The 21,422-nt window shown below is 51.7% G+C and overlaps 1 protein-coding gene across 6 annotated transcripts; it reads left to right on the top strand.

Annotated features, from left to right (window-relative positions):
- Nucleotides 1–39: 39 nt before the first annotated feature.
- CPT1C (carnitine palmitoyltransferase 1C) lies at nt 40–21,137 on the top strand. 6 transcript variants are annotated; one of them, XM_072757306.1, is made up of 20 exons: nt 40–671; nt 1,205–1,281; nt 1,390–1,544; nt 7,417–7,556; nt 8,924–9,095; nt 9,362–9,463; nt 9,553–9,690; nt 13,025–13,102; nt 13,329–13,436; nt 13,566–13,650; nt 14,383–14,578; nt 14,714–14,896; nt 15,605–15,710; nt 17,976–18,092; nt 18,443–18,607; nt 18,844–18,978; nt 19,620–19,772; nt 20,334–20,447; nt 20,587–20,679; nt 20,817–21,137. In XM_072757306.1, the coding sequence occupies exons 3-20, from the start codon at nt 1,404–1,406 to the stop codon at nt 21,000–21,002; spliced, it is 2,412 nt and encodes an 803-aa protein (XP_072613407.1). In that variant the 5' UTR covers nt 40–671; nt 1,205–1,281; nt 1,390–1,403; the 3' UTR covers nt 21,003–21,137. The 6 variants fall into 6 exon arrangements, with proteins under 6 accessions (XP_072613407.1, XP_072613412.1, XP_072613408.1 ...); XM_072757311.1 differs by having other exon boundaries at nt 63–671; nt 1,205–1,267; XM_072757307.1 differs by having other exon boundaries at nt 121–671; nt 1,052–1,281.
- The last annotated feature ends 285 nt before the right edge of the window (nt 21,138–21,422 follow it).

The raw sequence follows: 21,422 nt of genomic DNA on the forward strand, positions 1-21,422 counted from the left end.
TAACTTGGATCCAATCCGCTGTAGCTTCTCCTTCGCACCACTCTGTGCAGCTGCATTGTCCGTGGGCGGTTTTGGTGGGCTGACCCAACCCCCAAAGCAGCCCTCCCTCCTGGGGACGGTAGAACTTGGACTCGCTCTATCTCGGCACCCACGCGCGTGACTACGTGTACCCAAAGGTGGGCCGTGAGCTCCAAGCTGAGCCTCGTTTTCAGAGAGGAAAGAGAGTGAGACAAAGCGGAGTGGGAAGCCCAAGAACCTGGGGTTCCGAGCAGAGAAGCTGCTTAGAACCCGGGAAGCCTAATGGTGGCGAAATCAGGCCGAGGAGAAAAAGGCTGAGGACCGGGGATCGAACGGCGGAGGGAGAGGATTGGATGCTGGGCTTCGAGGGGGCGGGGATAGAACGCAGAGGGTTGGAAAGGGGCGGGGATAAAACCAGAGACTCGAATACCCGGCAAGGCACACGCGAGGAGGCAGAAATCGGGGTTCCTGGATGTTGGATAATCGGGGGCGACCAGGAGCTCCGGAGGCCCGACGACCAGGTCGTGGACTCGTCGCACTGGGATTGGACAGATGCAAGTGGGAAACTTGGGTCTGGCGCTCTAAATCGAGGGTGGGGGGTGTGCTCGGGCTTGGTCTCCAGGATCCGATCGGCGGACCTCTGACTCAGCGTGGTAAGTATCGGAGGGGCCCGAGCTCCTGCGGGGCCTGGAGGCCTGTGGTTTGGGTTGGGCGTGCGGGCCTCTCCATCACTTGTCCTCGAAGCTCGCATCGGCTCCCAGCCTCAGCATCCCTGGCCGGGAGGCATGCGCGGTAGGGCGCTCCCTCCCCCACCCCTTCCAGCCCCTGGCGCGGGGGAGGGGACGCCGGGCCACTCCAGAACCGATGAATTTATAGACATTGCCACCACCACCCCCGCTCCTCCCCCGCCAATCCCCCCCCCACCCCATCCCTCCTCCTCGCCCTGGCATGGGAAACGGAAATGGGGCGGACCGTGCCAACGTCCGGCAGGTGTTCGTTACAAATGGGTCTCGGGGCTAATGTTTTTCTCTAGACCCTGCAACTCAACCCTGGACCAGTTTCCGCCCCCAACCCTGAATCTTGAAAATCCTTCATGGGGAGGGGCGCACTGCCTTGCACCTCGTTCTCAGCAGAGCCGCAAAAGGGATTAACGCGAGTTGTCCCTCCTGCCTCTATGCGTTCACAGAGGTCCCTAGTTGATGTCCCTCCAACACCGGAGTCTCTGGCCGAGTCCTTCAAGAACCCTCAGGTGGTTGGGAAAGGGTGAGCCGCAGTCCTATATTCCCGGGTCTGTAGGAGGAGGGGCTTGGGGGCCCGGACTCCTGGGTCTGAGGCTGGGGACCTGGTAGTGACCCTCCCTCCACCTCCCAGGGCTCTAGCGTGACATGGCTGAGGCGCACCAGGCCGTGGGCTTCCGACCCTCGCTGACCTCGGACGGGGCCGAAGTGGAGCTCAGTGCCCCCGTGTTGCAGGAGATCTACCTCTCCGGACTGCGCTCCTGGAAAAGGCACCTCTCCCGCTTCTGGGTGAGGAGGGCCACGGCTTGGTTTCCTTCCAGGATCCAGTTGCCAGAGCTTCTGGGTTCTCCGAGGCTCACTGGGGAACCCTCAACCTCACCTACTGGAACATCTACTCACCTCCTACACCACTTCCTGCACCACTTCCTTTTTCCTCACACCCCAAACCCAATTTCTAGAATCTAGACCCCTGATGCCATGGTGCTTCCTCGTCTCACCCTTTCCTTCTGTCGCCGGGTTCTAAACTAGGTGCTCCTCCTATCAGAACACTGTGATCTGATCAAGATCTTGGTTAGTCCACACCCCAGTCCTGAAGGGTCCTTCTTCCCCCTAGCGGGCACCCCTGGATCTGGGGGCCGCCTCCTTGCCCTTGCTTCTGAATCCCCCACACCCTCTCCAGTATGCGGTGCAGCGTCCTTGTGGTTCTGAGACCTGAACCAACAAATCTCTGTATCTGCACTGCTCCATCACTTACAAACCCTGCAGTCCCAGTCTGGGCTCATTGTCCTTGCTCTAGAATCCCCATGCCTACCCTGAGGTCACCAGTTCTGGAACTCCGGCACTGCATACATCGAGAGCCTCCCTGTTGGGTCACATCCTATCTGCTAACACAAGTCTTGAGCACTTTGTGGGGTTAGCCAAGACTGACTTTGGATCCTGGCTCTGCCACTTACTAGCTGTGTAGCCTTGGGCAAGTGTGTCTTTCTGAGCCTTAATTTCCCCACATGTCAAACGGGGGTGATGATAACACCTCCCTCAGGACAGTCATGAGGATTAGATGAATTCTTAACATGTAAGCACTGAGCGAACTGCCTGCCCATGTCAAGTGCAGAGTGTTAGCTTTTGATAATACTTTTCTTTCTTTTTTTTAAAGATTTATTTATTTATTTATTCATGAGAGAGAGAGAAAGAGACAGAGAGGCAGAGGGAGAAGCAGGCTCCATGCCGGGAGCCTGATGCGGGACTGGATCCTGGGACTCCAGGATCGCACTCTGGGCCAAAGGCAGGCGCTAAACTGCTGAGCCACCCAGAGATCCCCAATAATACTGTTCTTTATTCATTAACCAGATATCTATGGGACATTTTTTTTTAAGATTTTATTTATTTGGTCATGAGAGACACACAGAGAGAGGCAGCGACATAGGCAGAGGGAGAGGCAGGCTTCCTGGGGGGAACCCAATGCGGGACTTGATCCCAGGACCCCAGGATCACGCCCTGAGCCAAAGGCAGATGCTCAACCACTGAGCCACCCAGGCGCCCCTATGGGCCATTTATTAAGGGCTTGCCACTACTTGGACAGGGCAGGGAGCAAGACAGCCAGGATCCTGCCCTCATGGAACTCTGGATTTAGCCGGAGAAGGCAATGAAGGAGACGCATAAGCAAGATGCTGAGTATGTCAGATCATGTGACATGTGCCATGGGAGAACAGTAAAGCCGCCAGGAAGAGGGAGCATGGGGGCGTTGTGGGTGGCCCCATTATTTAATCTGAAGCTGAGACATTTGAGCCGGCTGGATTGAACCTCTGTAGCCTTGCGAGTTGTTAAAACAGAGAGATATCTGTTCCAGTGGATAATAACCACTATCCCAAACCCCAACGAGCTTCTTTTTTAGAAACATATATGTTTATTTATTTGAGAGAGATCGAGAGAGCACGATGCGGGGGTGGGAGGGTGGCAGGGAGAGGCAGAGGAGAAGAAGATTCTAGGTTGAGCAGGGAGACTGACTCGGGGCTCCATCCCAAGACCCTGAGATCAGGACGTGAGCCAAAGGCAGATGCTTAATAGACTGAGCCACCCAGGCACCCCTGCTTTTTTAAGATTTTAAGTAATCTCTACACTTGATATGGGACTCGAACCCATAACCCCAAGATCAAGAGTCACATGCTCTACTGACTGAGCCAGCCAGGTGTCATGTTCCACACCACCCCCACCCCTGCAAAGAGCTTCTTTAGCCCTGCCCCTGGAATCTTCTGGGCCTCAGGCTAATACATCAATTAAAACATTACCATGTAGCCATTAATCTGTGGTTAAATATATAAATACACATATACATACACGGGTAAATATATATGTTTTTTAAATTAAGATATAGTTCCATAAAAAATGCACAGGTTTTTAAAATGTACAATCCTCGAATTTTGACAATACCCGTGTAACCGGGCAGCCCAGGTGGCTCAGCAGTTTAGCGTCACCTTTAGCCCAGGGCATGATCCTGGAGACCTGGGATCGAGTCCCCACATCGGGCTCCCTGCATGGAGCCTGCTTCTCCCTCTGCCTGTGTCTCTGCCTCTCTCTGTGTGTGTCTCTCATGAATAGATAGATAAAATCTTTAAAAAAAAAAAAAAAAAAACCTGTGTAACCAGCTTCCTATCCAGACGGCATGACCACTGTTCTAGAATGTTCCTTTGAGCCGTTTACGAGGGAGCACCCCCCCACTCAGGGCAACCACTGTTCTGATTTCTATGCTTGCAGGTGGATTTTGACTATTTGTTGAATATTGCATTGCTGAATATTTTGACCCTTAGTTTTGAGTCAAAACCCAAAACCCTTTTCAGAGTCAGATGTCCCCTAGGTGTGGTGGCCCAGCTCTTAGGTCCTTCCTCTTCCATTCTGGGATCCTGGGGGCCACCCCGAAGTTGTGGCTCCTGGAACTCAGTCCCAGGGTGAGGGCTATGCCCTCAGCAACCACAGAGCTGAAATTCTGTAGTTTCTTCATTTATAAAATGATATCCATGACAGTCCCTCCCTCAAGGGATTGTGGTAAGCATTAGTTGTTTTAGTAGAAGGCCTGACTCACAGAAGTGACCAGTCCAATACTGTTGCTTCTATGGTCCTGGAGGTGGTTCCACATAGGTGCTGGGTGCCCCCCAGGCATGTTCTTAACTTCTCTGAGTTTCTGCTCCCTCCTTTCTAAAGTCACATTAGGTAACATTTAGTGTGTCCTGGGTTCTATACTTACCAGGCCCTTTAAATCTATTGCTTGTTATTGACTCTTGATCTCAGGGTCATGAGTTTGAGCCCCACGTTGGGTGTAGAGACTACTCAAAAATAAAAGCTTTTAAAAATAAAAAAATCGGGGCACCTGGGTGGCTCAGTGGTTGAGCATCTGCCTTTGGCTCAGGTTGTGATCCCAGGGTCCTGGGATCAAGTCCCCCATCAGGCTCCCCATGGGAAGCCTGCTTCTCTCTCTGCTCTGTCTCGACATTGGCAGAGAGAGAAGCAGGCTCCATGCAGGGAGCCTGACGTGGGACTCGATCCTCGGTCTCCAGGATCATGCCCTGGGCTGAAGGCGGCGCTAAACCGCTGAGCCACCGGGGCTTCGCTAAATAAAATCTTTAGACAAAAAATTAAAAAAATAAATCTATTGGCCATCTGATCCTTGTTATAGCCTCCTAAGGTAGACATATTATTAATCCCACTTTACAGATGAAGGAAGAGGCCCAGAGAGGTGCTTCCATTTTCTTAAGGTCACACAGCTGCTAAGAGGCAGAACTAGAGGCAGAGCTAGAATGAGCAGTGTGGCTGTAGGAGCCCATGTTCAGGCCTGCTAGCCTGGGCTGCTTTTCTAGAACGTGGTCCCAGGACCTATGCCATGGGGCTGTCGTAAACTACGTGCAGTGGGGTCATTTGAGCCAAGCGTGTGGCACAGCATCCCTGTGGATTGTTCATCAGCAGGAGGTCAGAGTATTTCCTGAGATGGTTTCCAAATGAATGAGATACAGCAGACCCCAGAGTGTGGAGCCTTGCAGCACATCCTATTGCATTAGGGTTCCAGAGGCATCTGGATGATTTGAGGGATTTAGAGTGGACCCACTGTGGCTTTGGATACATTCAAGCTTCTTGTCTTCTCAGTGTCTTCACCCATGTGATAGGCACAATGTTTTTTTTTTTTTTTTTTTTAAGATTTTATTTATTCATGAAAGACACAGAGAGAGGCAGAGACATAGGCAGGGGGAGAAGCATGATCCCTGCAAGAAGCCCAATGTGGGATTTGATTCCAGGACCCCAGGATCACGACCTGAGCTGAACTATTTTTTTTTTTAGCCGAACTATTGAGCCACACAGGTGCCCTGGCACAATGGTATTTACTACTATCTTCCTGAGTTACAGGGCAATGAGATGAGTTATTGATGCACCTGATCCTTGGGAAGTGCTCTGGAGACATTTCCTGTTATTATGAAGCCCCTGTTCTACTACAATCCAGAGCACCAGATAAAGGAATTGATCGTTCCTTTTATTTTTTTAATTAATTAATTATTAATTTATGATAGTCACACAGAGAGAGAGAGAGGCAGAGACATAGGAAGAGACATAGGCAGAGACATAGGCAGAGGGAGAAGCAGGCTCCATGCACCGGGAGCCCAACGTAGGATTCGATCCCGGGTCTCCAGGATCGCGCCCTGGGCCAAAGGCAGGCGCTAAACCGCTGCACCACCCAGGGATCCCCTGATCGTTCCTTTTAAAAAGAAATAATAATCAACAAAAAAACCATGTTTGCCAGTAAGTTTTTCTTGCCAAACCAAAGAAAGACTGTCCAGTAAATAAATCCCAAGAAGCAGAGTAGCAATAGAAAAGATCGTCATAAAAAAAAAAAAAAAGAAAAAAAAAAAAAAAAGAAAAGATCGTCATAATAATGTTTATTGAGCACCTACTGTGTGCCAGGCTCTGAGCTATGCAATTCGTCCTCCACCCCTGTGACCCCTTTGCTTTATTTTTCTCCAGTCTCTATTGCCATCTGTCACATGACCCTAAGCCTTTTTCTTAGTAGCTATTGTCTCTGTCCCCCAGGAGAACAGAAATCTTGTTGTCTTGTCACTGCTGTAATTGCAATTAGCATTTGTGGAAGTATTTTCTCTCTCTCTAACTTTTTATTTATTTGATACAGAGAGAGAGCACAAGCAAGGGGAGCAGGAGAGGGAGGAGCAGACTCCCCGCTGAGCAGGGAGCTTGATGAGGGACTCGATCCCAGTACCTCTGGCTCATGACCTTAGCCAAAGGCAGATGCTTCACCAGTTGAGCCACCCAGGCGTCTGGAAGGACATTTTCTCATCTGACCCTCGGTGACAGCCCTATGAGCCCAGTATTGAAATTGTTCCCATTCTACAGATGAGGAAACTGAGACACTTGTTTGTGGTCACTTAGCTTTTTAGTGACCACTTAGCTTTTAGTGGTCACTTAGCTTTTTAGTGACAGAGTAGAGATTTAAAGCCTGGGGTCCAGAGTCCGAACTCAAAACTGGATCTCTGAGGCTTTCTTGTTTGTTAACCATGGGAAAAAGAGAGAACGTGGTTTCTTGAGCTCTGATGGTGGTAAGCAAATAACAAAGCTCATCTCATGCTGTCTGTGTGACCTTGAACCTAAGTGTTTTCTTTTGTAAAATGAGATCACCTAAGTACCTACCTCACAGGGTCGTCGGGAGGATTTTAAGAGTTCATCCTTCTAGATGGCGCTTGGTCATGGGCCTTGGTTAAGCATTAGTTATGTCCATGGCTCTTGCCTGTGAGTCTGATTAATAGCCCAAGACTTTCCTTCATTCCATGACCATGTAGTTCTAGAAGGCCCACCAAGTTCCAGACCCTGCTGTATATGGGGAATCGTTTTGCCCGAGAGTAACCTCCTCCAGGGAACCCTCCCTGACTCCTTCAATTTGAGCAACCTGGCTTCATTGGGTTCCTGTGCCTTGCTTTATGTCCATGAGCACTTCACTTCATTCTTGACTGACTTCCCCCGTCCTGAGGGCAGGACCCAGCTCTGTCTGGTCCCCACTGGGTCTTGGGCACCCAGCTCAGGGTTCAGCACACACTGGGTGCTCTGTCGATATCTAAGAACAGTGCTCAGCAGAGGGATAATTGATTGAATGAGTGCCCTTTCCTTCCCACAGAATGACTTTCTCACTGGTGTGTTCCCTGCCAGCCCCCTCAGCTGGCTCTTCCTCTTCAGTGCAATCCAGCTCGCCTGGTTCCTCCAGCTGGATCCTTCCCTAGGACTCATGGAGAAGATTAAAGAGTTGCTGCCAGACTGGTGAGCTTCCCCATTTGAGCCCAGTAACCTCCCTTATTCTTCTCCCTCCACCCAGTGAGTTTTTCTATCAGGGTGTTGTGGCTGCTAAGGAAAAGTAACCTCTGGGACTTATTTTTGGTCAGATTAATAAAGGTACAGCGTGAGTAACATGGAGGTGATTTCTTCCCTTCTTGCTAAGTGGGATGCTGACAAGCTAGAAAATGTCCGGATAGGGTTAGAGTGCCCTAGCAAAAGTAGAAGCTCTGCTGGGGCTCCAGTTGTATAGTCTCAGGCAAAAGACTTCACCATTCCCTTGTCAGTCTTCATTTATAAAATGTAGGTAATAATAATTGCTTCCTAGGGTGTTTGGAAGAATTAAACAAGAGCATGCACATGGAAGGGCACCTGGCTGGCTCAGTAGGTGGATCATGTGACTCTTGATCTCAGAATCGTGAGTGTGAGCCTCACGTTGGGCGTGGAGACTGGATACATACATAATTAATATCCTTAAAAAAAAACACATGCACATGATCCATTTGGTACAGTGCCAGGAGGTTACTAATTGGGAATGGTTGTATTATTATAATTGGCATTTTGGGGCAAGGTTGGAAGCCAGGTGCAGGTGAAAGGAAAGGTTCTAATGGTTCTAATTCTTGGCTTAGTCTTCCTGGGGAAGAAGGTTCAGATTTTGTACAGACAGTCCCAAAGGGCAGACCTAGGATCCAAGGTAGGAATTTCCAGGAAGGCTAGATATACCCAAGTCTACAGAGGGGAAGTAACGCTCCCCAAGTCTTCCTGGTGGGCTTCGCTCGCATGTCTGGTTGCCATTTTGTAAACATGGTCATCTATTGTAGTTTTTGAACAGCATGTCCTAAACTTGAGGTTATACTGGAGCCACCTGAGAGGCTCCTTAAAACACAGATGGCTGGACCTCACCCCAAGAGATTCTGTCTTAGTAGGTCTGGGTGGTGCCTGGGGATTTGCATTTCCAACCAGCTTCCAGGCAGTACTGATGCTGCTGGGCCAAGGGCCACACTTTGCAAACCACTGCCTTAGAGCAGAATTTGATTTCTAGGAGAGAAAAGTAGGTGTCCCTTCAAAAAAATAAAATAAAATACCAGCTCCCACTTGTGAAGTACCTACTGATTTCAATGAGAAGTGATTTTAGGAGCTTGGGGTCCTCACGCACCCAGGAAAGGAGGGGAGGCACAGACAGAGGTTCCCTGCCCACTTTACAAATGAGGACATCGGATATCTATGATTGACTCCAATTCTAGGTTTGCCCCCCATCAAAAGGCCAGGGTCAGAGAATGTTAGGAAGAGCAGGGGCTGGGTGGGGCTGGAGGGGAGGCCAGGAGACCCAAGCCTGTCCTCTCTTTCACTCCCAGGGGTGGACAGCACCACAGGCTTCGGGGAGTCCTGGCAGCGGCGCTGTTCGCTTCGTGTCTGTGGGGAGCCCTGATCTTCACCCTTCACGTGGCCCTAAGGCTCCTTCTGTCCTACCATGGCTGGCTCCTTGAGCCCCACGGAGCCATGTCCTCGCCCACCAAGACCTGGCTGGTATGTGGGGGGCAGAGTCCTCCCTGCTCGGCCCTCCGGGGACCCACTTCTGGCTCTGCTTCCCTCCCGCCTCTACCTCCGACCTTTCATGGGTCTCTATCCCCCTCTCCCCGGGACCCTGCCCACCTCTCTCTGGTCTCTATTCCACCTCCTGGGTTTCTGCCCCCGCTTTCCCTGGGTCTCTATCCCATTCTCTCTGTGGGTTGCCACACAACTCCCCGACCCCAGCCAGGGATGTAACGACCCACTAATTCCCCCCGCCCCAGGCCCTGGTCCGCATCTTCTCCGGCCGCAAAACAATGCTCTTCAGTTACCAGCGCTCGCTGCCACGCCAGCCCGTGCCCTCCGTGCAGGACACCGTGCGCAAGGTGGGCCTGCCAGGTACCTCCGCCTGGGGCGCTGGGGGCGGCCGGCGGCGGGCGGGGGCGTCAGCTACCCTCTTCTCCTTGCCCCTCAGTACCTGGAATCTGTGCGGCCCATCCTCTCCGACGAGGACTTCGACTGGACGTCTGTCCTAGCGCAGGAATTCTTGAGGCTGCAGGCGTCGCTGTTGCAGTGGTACCTGCAGCTCAAGTCCTGGTGGGCTTCCAATTACGTGAGTCCCGGGCCCTGAACGCCGAGGTTCCGAGCCCTCCTTCCTAACCTGGAGGTCTACGCCCCGCCCCCGCCCCGCCCCCCTATCGTTTAAACCCAACCCCCAGATACTCCAGCTGGCTGCTCCTGCTCTCCCATACTCTAAACCCCAACCGGCGTGTGCCAGCGTTTTGAGCCTCCCCGCCCCCACCTCCAGCTCTGACACTCGGAGCCTGACTTCAATCACCTAAGCTCCGCCTCCAGGGCCTGCCCACACCCGCAGCCACGCCCCCACGCCTCCAGGATTGGAACCAGAATTCCAGGATTCATCCAACATTTCCGCCCTCCCCTGGCAGGAGGCAAAAAACATTTTGCGCCTCCGCCCCCAGAGTAGCTCTTGTTCTACCCCCCGCCTTCTGCGCAAGGGCACCTCCCCCAGATGGGCTTCTACTCTGAGTTCAGGAGCCAGGCCTTTGGTAGTACTCTGACTTGGAGTTTCTTGCACAGAGCAAGACAGCAATTAGCCCAAACCAGGGCTAACAGGCCTCCGGTTCGGTAGGAAGTCATAAATAGCCGTCAGGCAGCGTGGGATGAGGTGGAGGTAGCGATGAAGAGACACGGTGGTGTGAGTGTCTGGAGGGTGGGATGGCCTGCGGACACAGTCATTGGATGAGAGGATTAGGGTTCCAGGAGGAGAAGTTATTAGGGATGAGCCCTGAGGGTTGGACAGAACTTGAACCTGTCTGGTTAGTAGGAGGGAATGGGGTGGGCAGAGGTGAGGAACTAAGAAGGTTGTAGGGCGTGGGCTGGGAAGCAGGAGGGCTTTACTCTGGCCAGAACAAAGGATTGAAGGGTGATCCTCAGGGGGAGGTGATGGTGGAGGAGGGGTGGGGAGAGGCCTGAACTCCAGCCGAGGACCCTGGACTCTTTTCTCGGGGTGCCAAGGAGCCATGGGAGGATTCTGAACAGGGGAGGGTCAGGATCCCCTGTGGTGTCAGGGAGACACTGGAGGCCAGGAGGTTGGAGAGGATGCTAGGGTGAGGATCTAGGGGAAAGGATGAGGCCTTGCAGGGGAATTGGGACCAAGGGAAGGAGGCAGAGTCAAGGGGCAGGAGAGTGGGGCTGGGACTACCAGGCTGGGGGTGGGGAGTTGGCAGGATGGCATTCACAGGCCTTAACTGATATTGGGAGGTGGGGGACTGCCAGGCTCTCCCTAATATGGGGAAAAGGGGAGCATCCCTGAGAGGAAGGCACTGAGCTTGGGGGGTGCCGGGGAGATGCCCTGGAGCAGCTGGACATCTGAGTGAGGGCTCAGGAAAGAGGCCTCGGTGACAGCAAATGGGACCTTTAGCTACAGAAGGAAATTGAAACATTGGACTTGGAAGGGAAGCAGATCTGGGACACAGCCCCAAGGGGCAGCAGCATGGAAAGGTCAGTCAGACAAGCTCTGTGGAGGGGACTGAGTCATGTCTGAAGGGGTAGGAGAGAAGCCAGGCCTTAGTTTTTAAATTTTTTTCCCTTCAAGCTGTTGGACCAGATTCTTGGGTTTTGTGTGTGTGTGTGTGTGTGTGTGTGTGGTTGTTTTTCCCAAAGATTTTATTTATTTGAAAGAGAGAGAGAGCACGAACAGGGTGAGAAGCAGACTCCCTGCTGAGCAGGGAGCCAGACACGGGGCTCAAACACAGGACTCCGAGATCATGACCTGAGCCAAAGGCTGATGTTTAGCAGACTGAGCCACCCAAGCACCCCTGTTGGACCAGATTCTGTGCTAACACATATGTGCACATGTGCACGGACACACACAATGTATATATTTCATTGTACATCTAGGGCACTGCCAATTATAATATACTCCATTATCTTATGCACAAAGAAAAAGAAAATGAACACCAACTAAAGTCTGACACAGTGCTTCCTTATTACAGATTTTTTACCTATATTTTGTAATTGTTATATGAATTTTATTTATATATATAATTTTAAATGATATAACATAATATGCTTGTACATTTTATAATTTATAGAAACATTTAATATATCATAAAGTATATAGAACATATAGACGTACATATAATTTTTATTGGGGTAAAATGGACATCATGTAAAATTTACCATTTTAACCATTTTTAAGTACGCAGTTCGGTGGTATTAAGTACATCTGCAATTCCATGGAACCATCATGACAATCTGTTTCCAGAACTTTTTCATCATCCCAAACAGAAACTCTGTACCTATGAGGGAAACACATCCCCATTTACACTTCCCCGAAGTGCCAGGTAACTTCTAGTCTACTCACTACCTTTAGGAATTTGCCTATTTTAGATTTTTCATATAAGTAGAATCATACACGATGTGTCCTTTTGTGTCTGGCTCATTTCACCTGGCATAATGTTTTCAGGGTCCATCCAAGGTGTAGCACACATTAGATTTTCATTCCTTTTTCTTTTTTAAAGATTATTTATCTATTCATGAGAGACACAGAGAGAGAGGCAGAGACACTGGCAGAGGGAGAAGCAGGCCCCCCAACAAGGAGCCTGAGGCAGAACTCGATCCTGGACCCCGGGATCACGCTCTGAGCTGAAAGCAGATGCTCAACCACTGAGCCACCAAGGCATCCCTCTTTCCTTTTTCTACTAACATTCCATTGCAGGGACACCTGGCTGGCTCAGTTGATGGAGAAAGAGACTCTTGATCTCACGGTTCTGAGTTCAAGCTCCATGTTGGGTGTAGAAATTACTTAAAAATAAAATCTTCGGGAGCCTGTGTGGCTCAGTCAGTTAAGTGTCTGCATTGGCTCAGGTCATGATCCCAGAGTCGTCTGCTTCTCCCTTTGCCTCCCCACTCCCGCTCATTCTTGCAGTTGCTTGCTTGTGCTCTCTCTCTGAAATAAATAAATAAAATCTTAAAAATAAAATATTCTTTAAAAACCCATTCTATTAGATGGATAGACCACATTTTGGTTGTCCATCTATCTATTGATGGACACTTGGGTCTTGCTGGTATTTTTTGAAATCTCATATGAGATCATTTCACATATCTTATTGTGCACCTAGCTTTTTCCATTCAGCTACATGACTTGGTGGTCGCTCCTTCTGTGTCAGTGGTACAGATGTCCCTTGTTCTTGAACAGCTTCGTAGTAATCCAGGACATGAGTGTTAGTGAGGTTTAGCTAACTAATCCCCAACTGAGGGACTTCTAGGTTACTGCTAGTTACCGATCATGATGGCCTCCTTCATTGAACTCTACCCTCCCTCTTTGACACAGTAGAGTCTTTGGGGTCTTGCCACTCTTGCTGTCCCTGCCAACCCCCTTTGGCCCTAGCCACCCCAGCCATGTCTTTCTGCCCCACTCCTAGGTCAGTGACTGGTGGGAAGAATTTGTGTACCTGCGCTCCCGGCACTCGCTGATGGTGAACAGCAACTATTATATGATGGTGAGAGGGGGAGAATGGGACTAGGAGCTGGGCAGGGGCTGAGTTCAAAGCTCCCCAGATTTAGGGTTGGGATGTCTTTGTGGGAAGTGGGGTTTAGGGTCAGTGACTCAAATCAGAGTTTTATTCACCATACTGCCACTTGTTGGGGGTCATGATTTGTGTTTGGGGTCAGTGGCCCCATCACGGGCAAGCCTAACCCCAGGCATTCCCCTCGCCTGGCCCCCAGGACTTCCTGTACGTCACTCCCACACCAGTGCAGGCTGCTCGTGCTGGGAACGCAGTCCATGCCCTCCTCCTCTACCGCCACCGCCTGAACCGCCAGGAGATCCTTCCTGTAAGATGGGCCCCCCAGCCCCCCAGTGGGCTGGGGCCGTGGGCTGGGGACATGGGCTCTGGTCCTGTGGCCATACAGCCATGTTGGTCCTAGGAGGCAGTGTCCTCCTGAGCCCATGGTCTCTTGCAGACTTTGCTGATGGGAATGCGGCCCTTATGCTCTGCCCAGTATGAGAAGATATTCAATACCACACGCATTCCCGGCATCCACAAAGGTGAGATTCCTCTTGCGTCCTCACTGACAGAGGTGTAACAGTGTAGTAGGTGAGAACATGTTCTCCTGGGTTTGAACCCCAGCTCCATCGCTCCCTAGCTGTGTGACATTGGGTAAGTTACTACCCTCTCTGAGCCTTGGTTTCCTCATCTCTAAAATGGGATAATAAGGGTGCATAGTGAGGATTAAATGAGTGTTTAGAGGGCACCTGGGTGGCTCAGTCGTTGAGCATCTGCCTTTGGCTCAGGTTGTGATCCCAGGGTCCTGGGATCGAGTCCCACATCTCCCTCTGCCTAGGTAGATAGATAGATAGATAGATAGATAAATAAATAAATAAATAAATAAATAAATAAATAAATAAATGTTTAGAACAGTGCAAGCCATACAGGAAGTATGGTTCTTATTATCTAATAATAAGTAATAAATGATTCTTATTCTTTTTAAAAAGATTTTTAAAATTTATTTTAGAGAGAGAGTGCACCTGTGCATGTGCTAGCTGGGGGGAAGAGCAGGGGTGGTGAGGGAGAGGGAAGGAGTCCCAAGCAGACGCCCTGCCCAATGTAGAGCAGGGAGCAGCTGGATCCCACGACACTGAGATCACAACCTGAGTCGAAACCAAAACTCAGACACTTAACCAACTGAGCCACCCAGGTACCCCTAAATGGTTCTAATTTTCATTTTTATGATGTGTCTGGCCTTCCTGCCCTCTGCACTCTGCCCGCCCCACCTCTAGACTACATCCGCCACCTGCGTGACAGCCGACACGTGGCCGTCTTCCACCGAGGCCGATTCTTCCGCGTGGGGACCCACTCCCAAAGCGGCCTGCTCTCCCCGAGGGCCTTGGAGCAGCAGTTCCAGCGAATCCTGGATGACCCATCCCCCGCCTGCCCCCAGGAGGAGCATCTGGCGGCCTTGACTGCGGCTCCCAGGTGAGAAGGGGAGGTCAGGGGACCCAGAGGCCCAGGCAGCCTCAAGAGGCTGGGGAAGAGCAAAGTGTGTGTGGGGGTGGATGGAGTCTGGGCAGGGTGCAGGGCCAGCCTGAGCTCAGGCACATCCCCCGATAGGGACGTGTGGGCCCAGGTGCGGAGTTCCCTGAAGGTCCAGGCTGAGGATGCCCTGGAGGCCGTGGAAGGAGCTGCCTTCTTTGTATCACTGGACTCGGAGCCTGCAGGGCTCACCAGAGAGGACCCCGCTGCTTCACTGGATGCTTACGCCCGCGCCCTACTGGCTGGCAGGGGCCATGACCGGTGAGCCAGCCCCTGATCTTGAACCTCACCCTGGCCTGGTGACCCCAGAACCTAGTATCTAGACCTAGGACTCTGGACACTAGACAAGCAGACCCTGGACCCCAGACCTGGGGCATCCTCAGGTCTAAGGACCCCTTCAATCTGAGGACCCCCACCCAATGCCTTGAGACCCAGGGACCTCTAACACGGAGAGCTTCTGGATCCCAGAGTCTGGCATCCCTGGGACCCCAGGTCACTGAACCTAGACACTGAAGACCTAGAGTCCCAAAGCCAAAAGCCCAAGCCCAGGGACCTTAGGCCCAGAACCACAGAATCCTTAGATTTTAATGTAGGCTCCCTAAACCCAGAACCCCATACCTGGGGCTTCCCACCTAGAGAGCCTCAGACAACTTTCTAGATGCACACCAGGCATCAACTGTAATTTCTGAGGTTCCCAGGAAAGTTCCCTTAACCTCTTAGCTCCTTGTGAGCCTTGAACCTTTCTTGGCATGTTCTCTCAAAATCTTCCAATTTCCCAAGCCCTAGACATGTCTCAGAAACCATCTAGACCACCTGGTGGAGAGCCCCCTCTCCCTTAGGAAGTTCCACACCATCCTTGATTCCACAAAGATCTGCCCACCCTGACACTCCTGCAAGTCCTACAAAGACTACCCAAGTTCTGTCCTGGCCCTGGCTCTTTGGCGACCACTTTGAATTCTCCCCCTGCAGCTGGTTTGACAAATCCTTCACTCTAATTGTCTTCTCCAATGGGAAGCTGGGCCTCAGCGTGGAGCACTCATGGGCTGACTGCCCCATCTCAGGACACATGTGGGAGGTAGGATAGCCAGCCCTCCCCCACCCTGGGGACCATCAGCCCCATTTCCAAATACCTTCCCCTCCAGGGCCTCACACTCAGCAGGAAGACAGAGGGGACTCCTGGATAGCTCAGTGTTTGAGCATCTGCCTTTGGCTCAGGTCGTGATCCTGGGGTCCTGGGATCAAGTCCTGCATTGGGCTCCCTGCAGGGAGCCTGCTTCTCCCTCTGCCTTTCTGTGTCTCTCATGAATAAATAAAATCTAAAAAAAAAAAAAAAAAAAAAAAAAGGAAAGAAAGAAAGAGAAAGAAAGAAAGAAAAGAAAGAAAGAAAGAAAGGAAAGAAAGAAAGAAAGAAAGAAAGAAAGAAAGAAAGAAAGAAAGAAAGAAAAGAAAGAAAGAAAGAAAAGAGGCTCAGAGACAGGCAGAGACTGGACTGGAATCACCCAGCAAGGAAAAGGGAATCTGGGATTATGACCTTCTTTTGATGAATGAGCAGTTGGGGCTCAGAGAAGGGAAGTGATCTGCCCAGAGTCACGGCGCCAGGTGTTGCAGAGCAAGAATATGATCCTAGAATGCTCTGAGACCAGAATGGAGGCCTTTCCACCACATCACACTGAATCAGAATGATCTTCCGGCTCTGGCTTGCTGTGTGACCTTGGGCAAGTTCCTCCCCTCTGAGATGAAAAAGTTGGGTTTCTTTTATCTGTAAACTGCCATCCAATCCCGGGAACTCTAGCATCTCTTTTTTCTCTATTTTATTTAATTCCTAAATCATAGGGGGTGGTGTCCATACCTTATGAGGTTCCCACTCTTTCATGGCATTACATAAGGCATTGGATGGAGCCAAGGGTGGGATCTGGAGAAGTGGAGGCCCCTTCAGATTTTAGGAGCAGCCCCTGGAATTAAGCAATGACTCTTCTGTGCCTGTTTCTTGTTTGTAAAATGGGGGAATTTCCCCTTTGATGATATTGGTAAAGGAAACCATCAATTCAGTTGAACTTGAGACTCTTCAGACCCTTCTTGTCCACATAGGGTCTCTGCCCATCGACTTTGAATGAAGAGATATCATGTAGAATATGATAGAGAGGGGATCCCTGGGTGGCTCGGCGGTTTAGTGCCTGCCTTTGGCCCAGGGCATGATCCTGGAGTCCCGGGATCGAGTCCCATGTCGGGCTCCCTGCGTGGAGCCTGCTTCTCCATCTGCCTGTGTCTCTGCCTCCCTCTGTGTGTGTGTCTCTCATGAATAAATAAATAAAATCTTAAAAAAAAAAAAAAGAATATGATAGAGATCACTGGAAACTCCAAGGCACCAAGTGGGGGAGGTTCTTCTTCAGATAGGTTTCTAACATTGCAATGGGGATGTGGATCCCTTCTTCCTAAGTGATTATGAGAATTAAATGGAAGGCTGCCGGGTAGCACACGTGCTCCATCAGTGCTGATTTAAAATATTGAACCAAGGGATCCCTGGGTGGCGCAGCGGTTTAGTCCACGGCGCCATCCTGGAGACCTGGGATCGAATCCCACGTCGGGCTCCCGGCGCATGGAGCCTGCTTCTCCCTCTGCCTGTCTCTGCCTCTCTCTCTGTGTGTGTGACTATCATAAATAAATAAAAATTTAAAAAAAATATTGAACCAAACAAAAACCAAAAATAAATAAAATATTGAACCACCAGCAGGGCGTGGGCACCACCCCCCAATCAGAATGGAGGCCACCCCTCCATTCTGGAGGCTCATGCTGTGCACAGCTCTATCTCTCCCATCTCAGGATCCTGGTGGGGGCGGGGTGGTGGTGGGGTGTCTTGGGAAGGCTGGAACAGCCATGGGTGACTCTGTCTACCAGTCAGAAGTAAAATGTCAGTAAGCACCTGCAGCATATTAGTATCAATCCTGCTCTCCATGAACTTGAACCTGAGAACACACCTGTGAACATCAGAGGTTTCTGTTTCTGTTTCTTTTTTTTTTTTTTAAAGATTTTATTTATTTATTCATGAGAGACACAGAGAGAGGCAGAGACACAGGCAGAGGGAGAAGCAGGCTATGCTTCTGATACAAGCCTTGTATCAAGCCTGATACAAGACTCGATCCCAGGACCCTGGGATCACGACCTAAGCCAAAGGCAGATGCTCAATCACTGAGCCAACCAGGTGTCCCAAGAGGTTTCTGTTTCTTAAGGACTGTCCCCTTTGCCCCCAGCCCCAGAAACGGCTTATGAAAAGAAGTCCCTGGTTAGAGGGCCCTCAGCCCAGAGGGAGGAAGGGACTCTGACAGCCTCTGTTTGTGCACAGTTCACTCTGGCCACAGAATGTTTTCAGCTGGGCTACTCTGCAGACGGCCACTGCAAGGGGCATCCTGATCCCTCGCTGCCCCAGCCCCAGCGGCTATACTGGCACCTTCCAGAAAAGGTGAGATCGGGCTCTGGGGCCTCTTCTCCAAGTCCCCAAACCCTCCTGGCTCTGACTCTAAATTCATCCCCACCTCCAAACTCAATTCCACCCCAGCCCCAACTCTAACCTTACCCGCCCATCCCCGCCAGTCCCATTCTCAATCCCAACCCCATCCCCAACCCCAGTCCCACAGTGACCCCCACCAAAAATCCAGCCCTGCAGCTACATGTTCGTTTCTGTCCTCATTTCCACATTCCACCCCTACCCTGATTCAATTCCCACCTCCACTTCCAGCCCCACTTCCGACTCTCACCCTACCCTATCTGTAACCCCAGCCATCCCTCCCTCCCTCCCTCCTCCTCTGGCAGATCCATCTGTCCATCTCTCTAGCCCTGAGGGGAGCCAAGACCCTGTCTGGAAACATCGATTGCCACGTCTTCCCCTTCTCCCACTTTGGCAAGAGCTTCATCAAACGCTGCCACCTCTCTTCAGACAGCTTCGTCCAGATGGCCTTGCAACTGGCCCACTTCCGGGTCAGTTGGGTCCCTTGACCTCAGCCCCTTGCCAGAACTTTGGTTCCCCTGGGCCTGCCCTGTCAGTCCCTTTAAGAACTCTTCTTGGTTATGCCCTTGTGGGTTCCGCCATCTTGATTTCTCTCCCAACCACACATTCCCTGAGCAGGAAGAGGTGGGAGGCCCACAGAGGTGGGTCAAGTGTGGGAATATTTCCAGAGACCAGCTGACAGGCTCCTCCCTTCCTTGTCCCCCAGGACAGGGGTCAATTCTGCCTGACTTATGAGTCGACCATGACTCGCTTGTTCTTGGAAGGCCGGACAGAGACGGTGCGATCTTGCACGAGGGAGGCCTGCAACTTTGTGAGAGCCATGGAGGACAAAGAGAAAACAGTGGGTGTAGGCCTCGTTTGAGGCTTTGGTCATTTCCACATACTCATTCCTACATTTGCAAATATTTTTGGAGCACCTTCTGAGTACCAGGCCCTCTGATGGGTGTTATGGACAAAGGAGGAACCAGACCTGGTCTATGACCTCAAGAAACTCTCTGGTGGGGAGAGGCGGAGATATTTCAGCATAGTGCGACGCATGCTTTAATGAGGGTCAACCAGGGTACTGGGGGAGCACCCATCAGGGATCCTTGGTCCTCCAATGTAACTCTCTTTGATTATTTAACCTCTATGTGACCTTGTGACTTCCATTTGTACCCTTCCATGGATTCCCCATATAACCTCTCAGCTCAGAACCCCCCTAGGACACCTTTCCCTCTCACCCTACCTATAGTGGTTTAATGGAAGGAGTTGGGGCCCTAGATCAGACAGTATCACCTGGGGACCCACCTGATTCTGCTTTGCTGTGTGACCCTGGGCAAGTGACTTCCCTCCCTGAGCCTGTGTCCCCTCTGTAAAATAGAGTCCATATCTCTGCCTTGCAGGGATTTTGCAAGCTGGGTTGAAACCAGGGGTGTGACAAGCCCCAGCAGTAAGCCCACTTCCTGTCTTTCCATGACCTGTGACCACCCCGGGGGACCCCAGGAACCCCAGCGCCGCGCACTATTCCGCCTGGCGATGGAAAAGCACCAGTCTCTGCTGAAGGCTGCGATGAGCGGACAGGGAGTGGACCGTCACCTCTTCGCGCTCTACATCGTGTCCCAATTTCTCCACCTGCGGTCACCCTTTCTGGACCAGGTTGGGGTGCAGAGAAAGGGTTAGAGAGGGAAGAGGGGAACCATGGGAGAAGGGTACTTCTCAACCAGGAGAGAGAGGTTGGCAAAGGGAGTTATTAGAGGAGTTGGGGGAGGCCGGAGTGGTGCTGGGGCAAGAGAGGGAGGGGGCGGCGAGGGAAAAGAGGTAGGGAGCACGGAAGGAGGCGGAGTCAGGGAGACAACCGGGACACGGTTAGAGAAAAAGGCGTGGTCAGGAGAAGCCGAGAGGGAGGTGTAGTCCGAAAGGAGGAGAGCAGAGGCACGGGGGTCAGGGAGATGATGGGGTGCGGTCAGGGGAGGGGGCGTGGTCATGGAAGCGGAGAGGGTGTGGTCAAAGAAATGGGCGTGGTCAGGGAGAAGCAGAGAAGAGGTGTGGTCAGAAAGGAGGAGACGCAGACTGATTGGTGTCAGGGAGCGGCCCGCGGAGAGACCCAGTAGTTTAGAGGAAATGGACAGTCAGAAAGGGCCGGGGCTGCGCGGAGCTGAACCACGGAGGCGGGGACTGGCGGGTCTTCATTGCATACTTGACCATCTTGTCTGTCAGGTTCACTCAGAGCAGTGGCAGCTGGCCACCAGCCAGATCCCTGTTCAGCAAATCCACCTGTTTGACGTCCACAATTACCCCGACTATGTTTCCTCCGGGGGTGGATTCGGGCCGGTGAGTGGAACTGGGCCTGATCCCGCCTCCGTGGGCCCTCGGACCTGAGAGAGGAGGGCGTGGGGGGTCTGCACTCTGGCTGAGAGGGGTTGAGGGGCACTGGAGGCTATTTACTTCCCTTCACTCTGCTCATCTCCAGGCCGATGATCATGGTTACGGCGTTTCGTACATTTTCATGGGGGATGACACCATCACCTTCCACATCTCCAGCAAAAAGTCAAGCACAAAAACGGTGAGATAGACTTGAACACACCTCCCTGTAGGACCTCCTCCCTCAGACCAAGACATCAGGGATGTCAGCCCTCCTGATTTTCAGCACTGAGGAGCCCCTCCCCCAGGTTCCCTAGACATACCTATTTTTCCTTCTAGGACTCCCATCGACTGGGGCAGCATATTGAGGATGCACTGTTGGACGTGGCCTCCCTGTTTCAGGAGGGGCAGCGTCCTAAGCCCAGGTGCGGAGGATTACAGGAGGAGGACTTGGGGCACAGGTGTGGTTCTCTCCCCTGCCACACTAGGGGCTCCAGGGCACCCACAAAATCCACCAACTTTTGACCCCTTCCTGCAGGGAGCTGGTCTCCCCATGAACTAGGGAGAGGGTCATTACAACTGGGCTGGTGCAGAACAGAGGCAGCCTGTTTGGGTTTGGGAATCCCACATCTGGGCCAATAAAGATGTATAAGCTAGGCATATGGTGTTTGCTGTGCTGTTGTGCTGGGCAGGGGTGGGAGAGGTGAGGATCAGGGTGAAGGAGGAGAAAAGTTCCCCTCCATCCCCAGACCCCACTGTGAATTGTCAGTTACGGTCGATTTCAGCTACAGCCCCCAATCAAGCCCATTCTACTGCATTCCTAGCTCCAGTCACACCAAACCCAACCATCCAAGGCCAGCCCCAATCAAACAACCTCCCAAACTCTCATTAGTCCAGTTCCTGAGGCCCCAACAACACTGCCCACCCCAAAAATAAAGATCGACA

The sequence above is a fragment of the Vulpes vulpes genome, chromosome 1 (genome assembly GCF_048418805.1).
Source record: "Vulpes vulpes isolate BD-2025 chromosome 1, VulVul3, whole genome shotgun sequence".
NCBI lineage: Eukaryota > Metazoa > Chordata > Mammalia > Carnivora > Canidae > Vulpes > Vulpes vulpes.

Coding starts and splice junctions, on each gene's coding strand:
- CPT1C (XM_072757306.1), top strand. CDS start 1,404: ATGGCTGAGGCGCACCAGGCCGTGGGCTTCCGACCCTCGCTGACCTCG. Junction 13,437..13,565: donor ACCGCCAGGAGATCCTTCCT/GTAAGATGGGCC, acceptor GGTCTCTTGCAG/ACTTTGCTGATGGGAATGCG. Junction 15,711..17,975: donor TCTCAGGACACATGTGGGAG/GTAGGATAGCCA, acceptor GTTTGTGCACAG/TTCACTCTGGCCACAGAATG.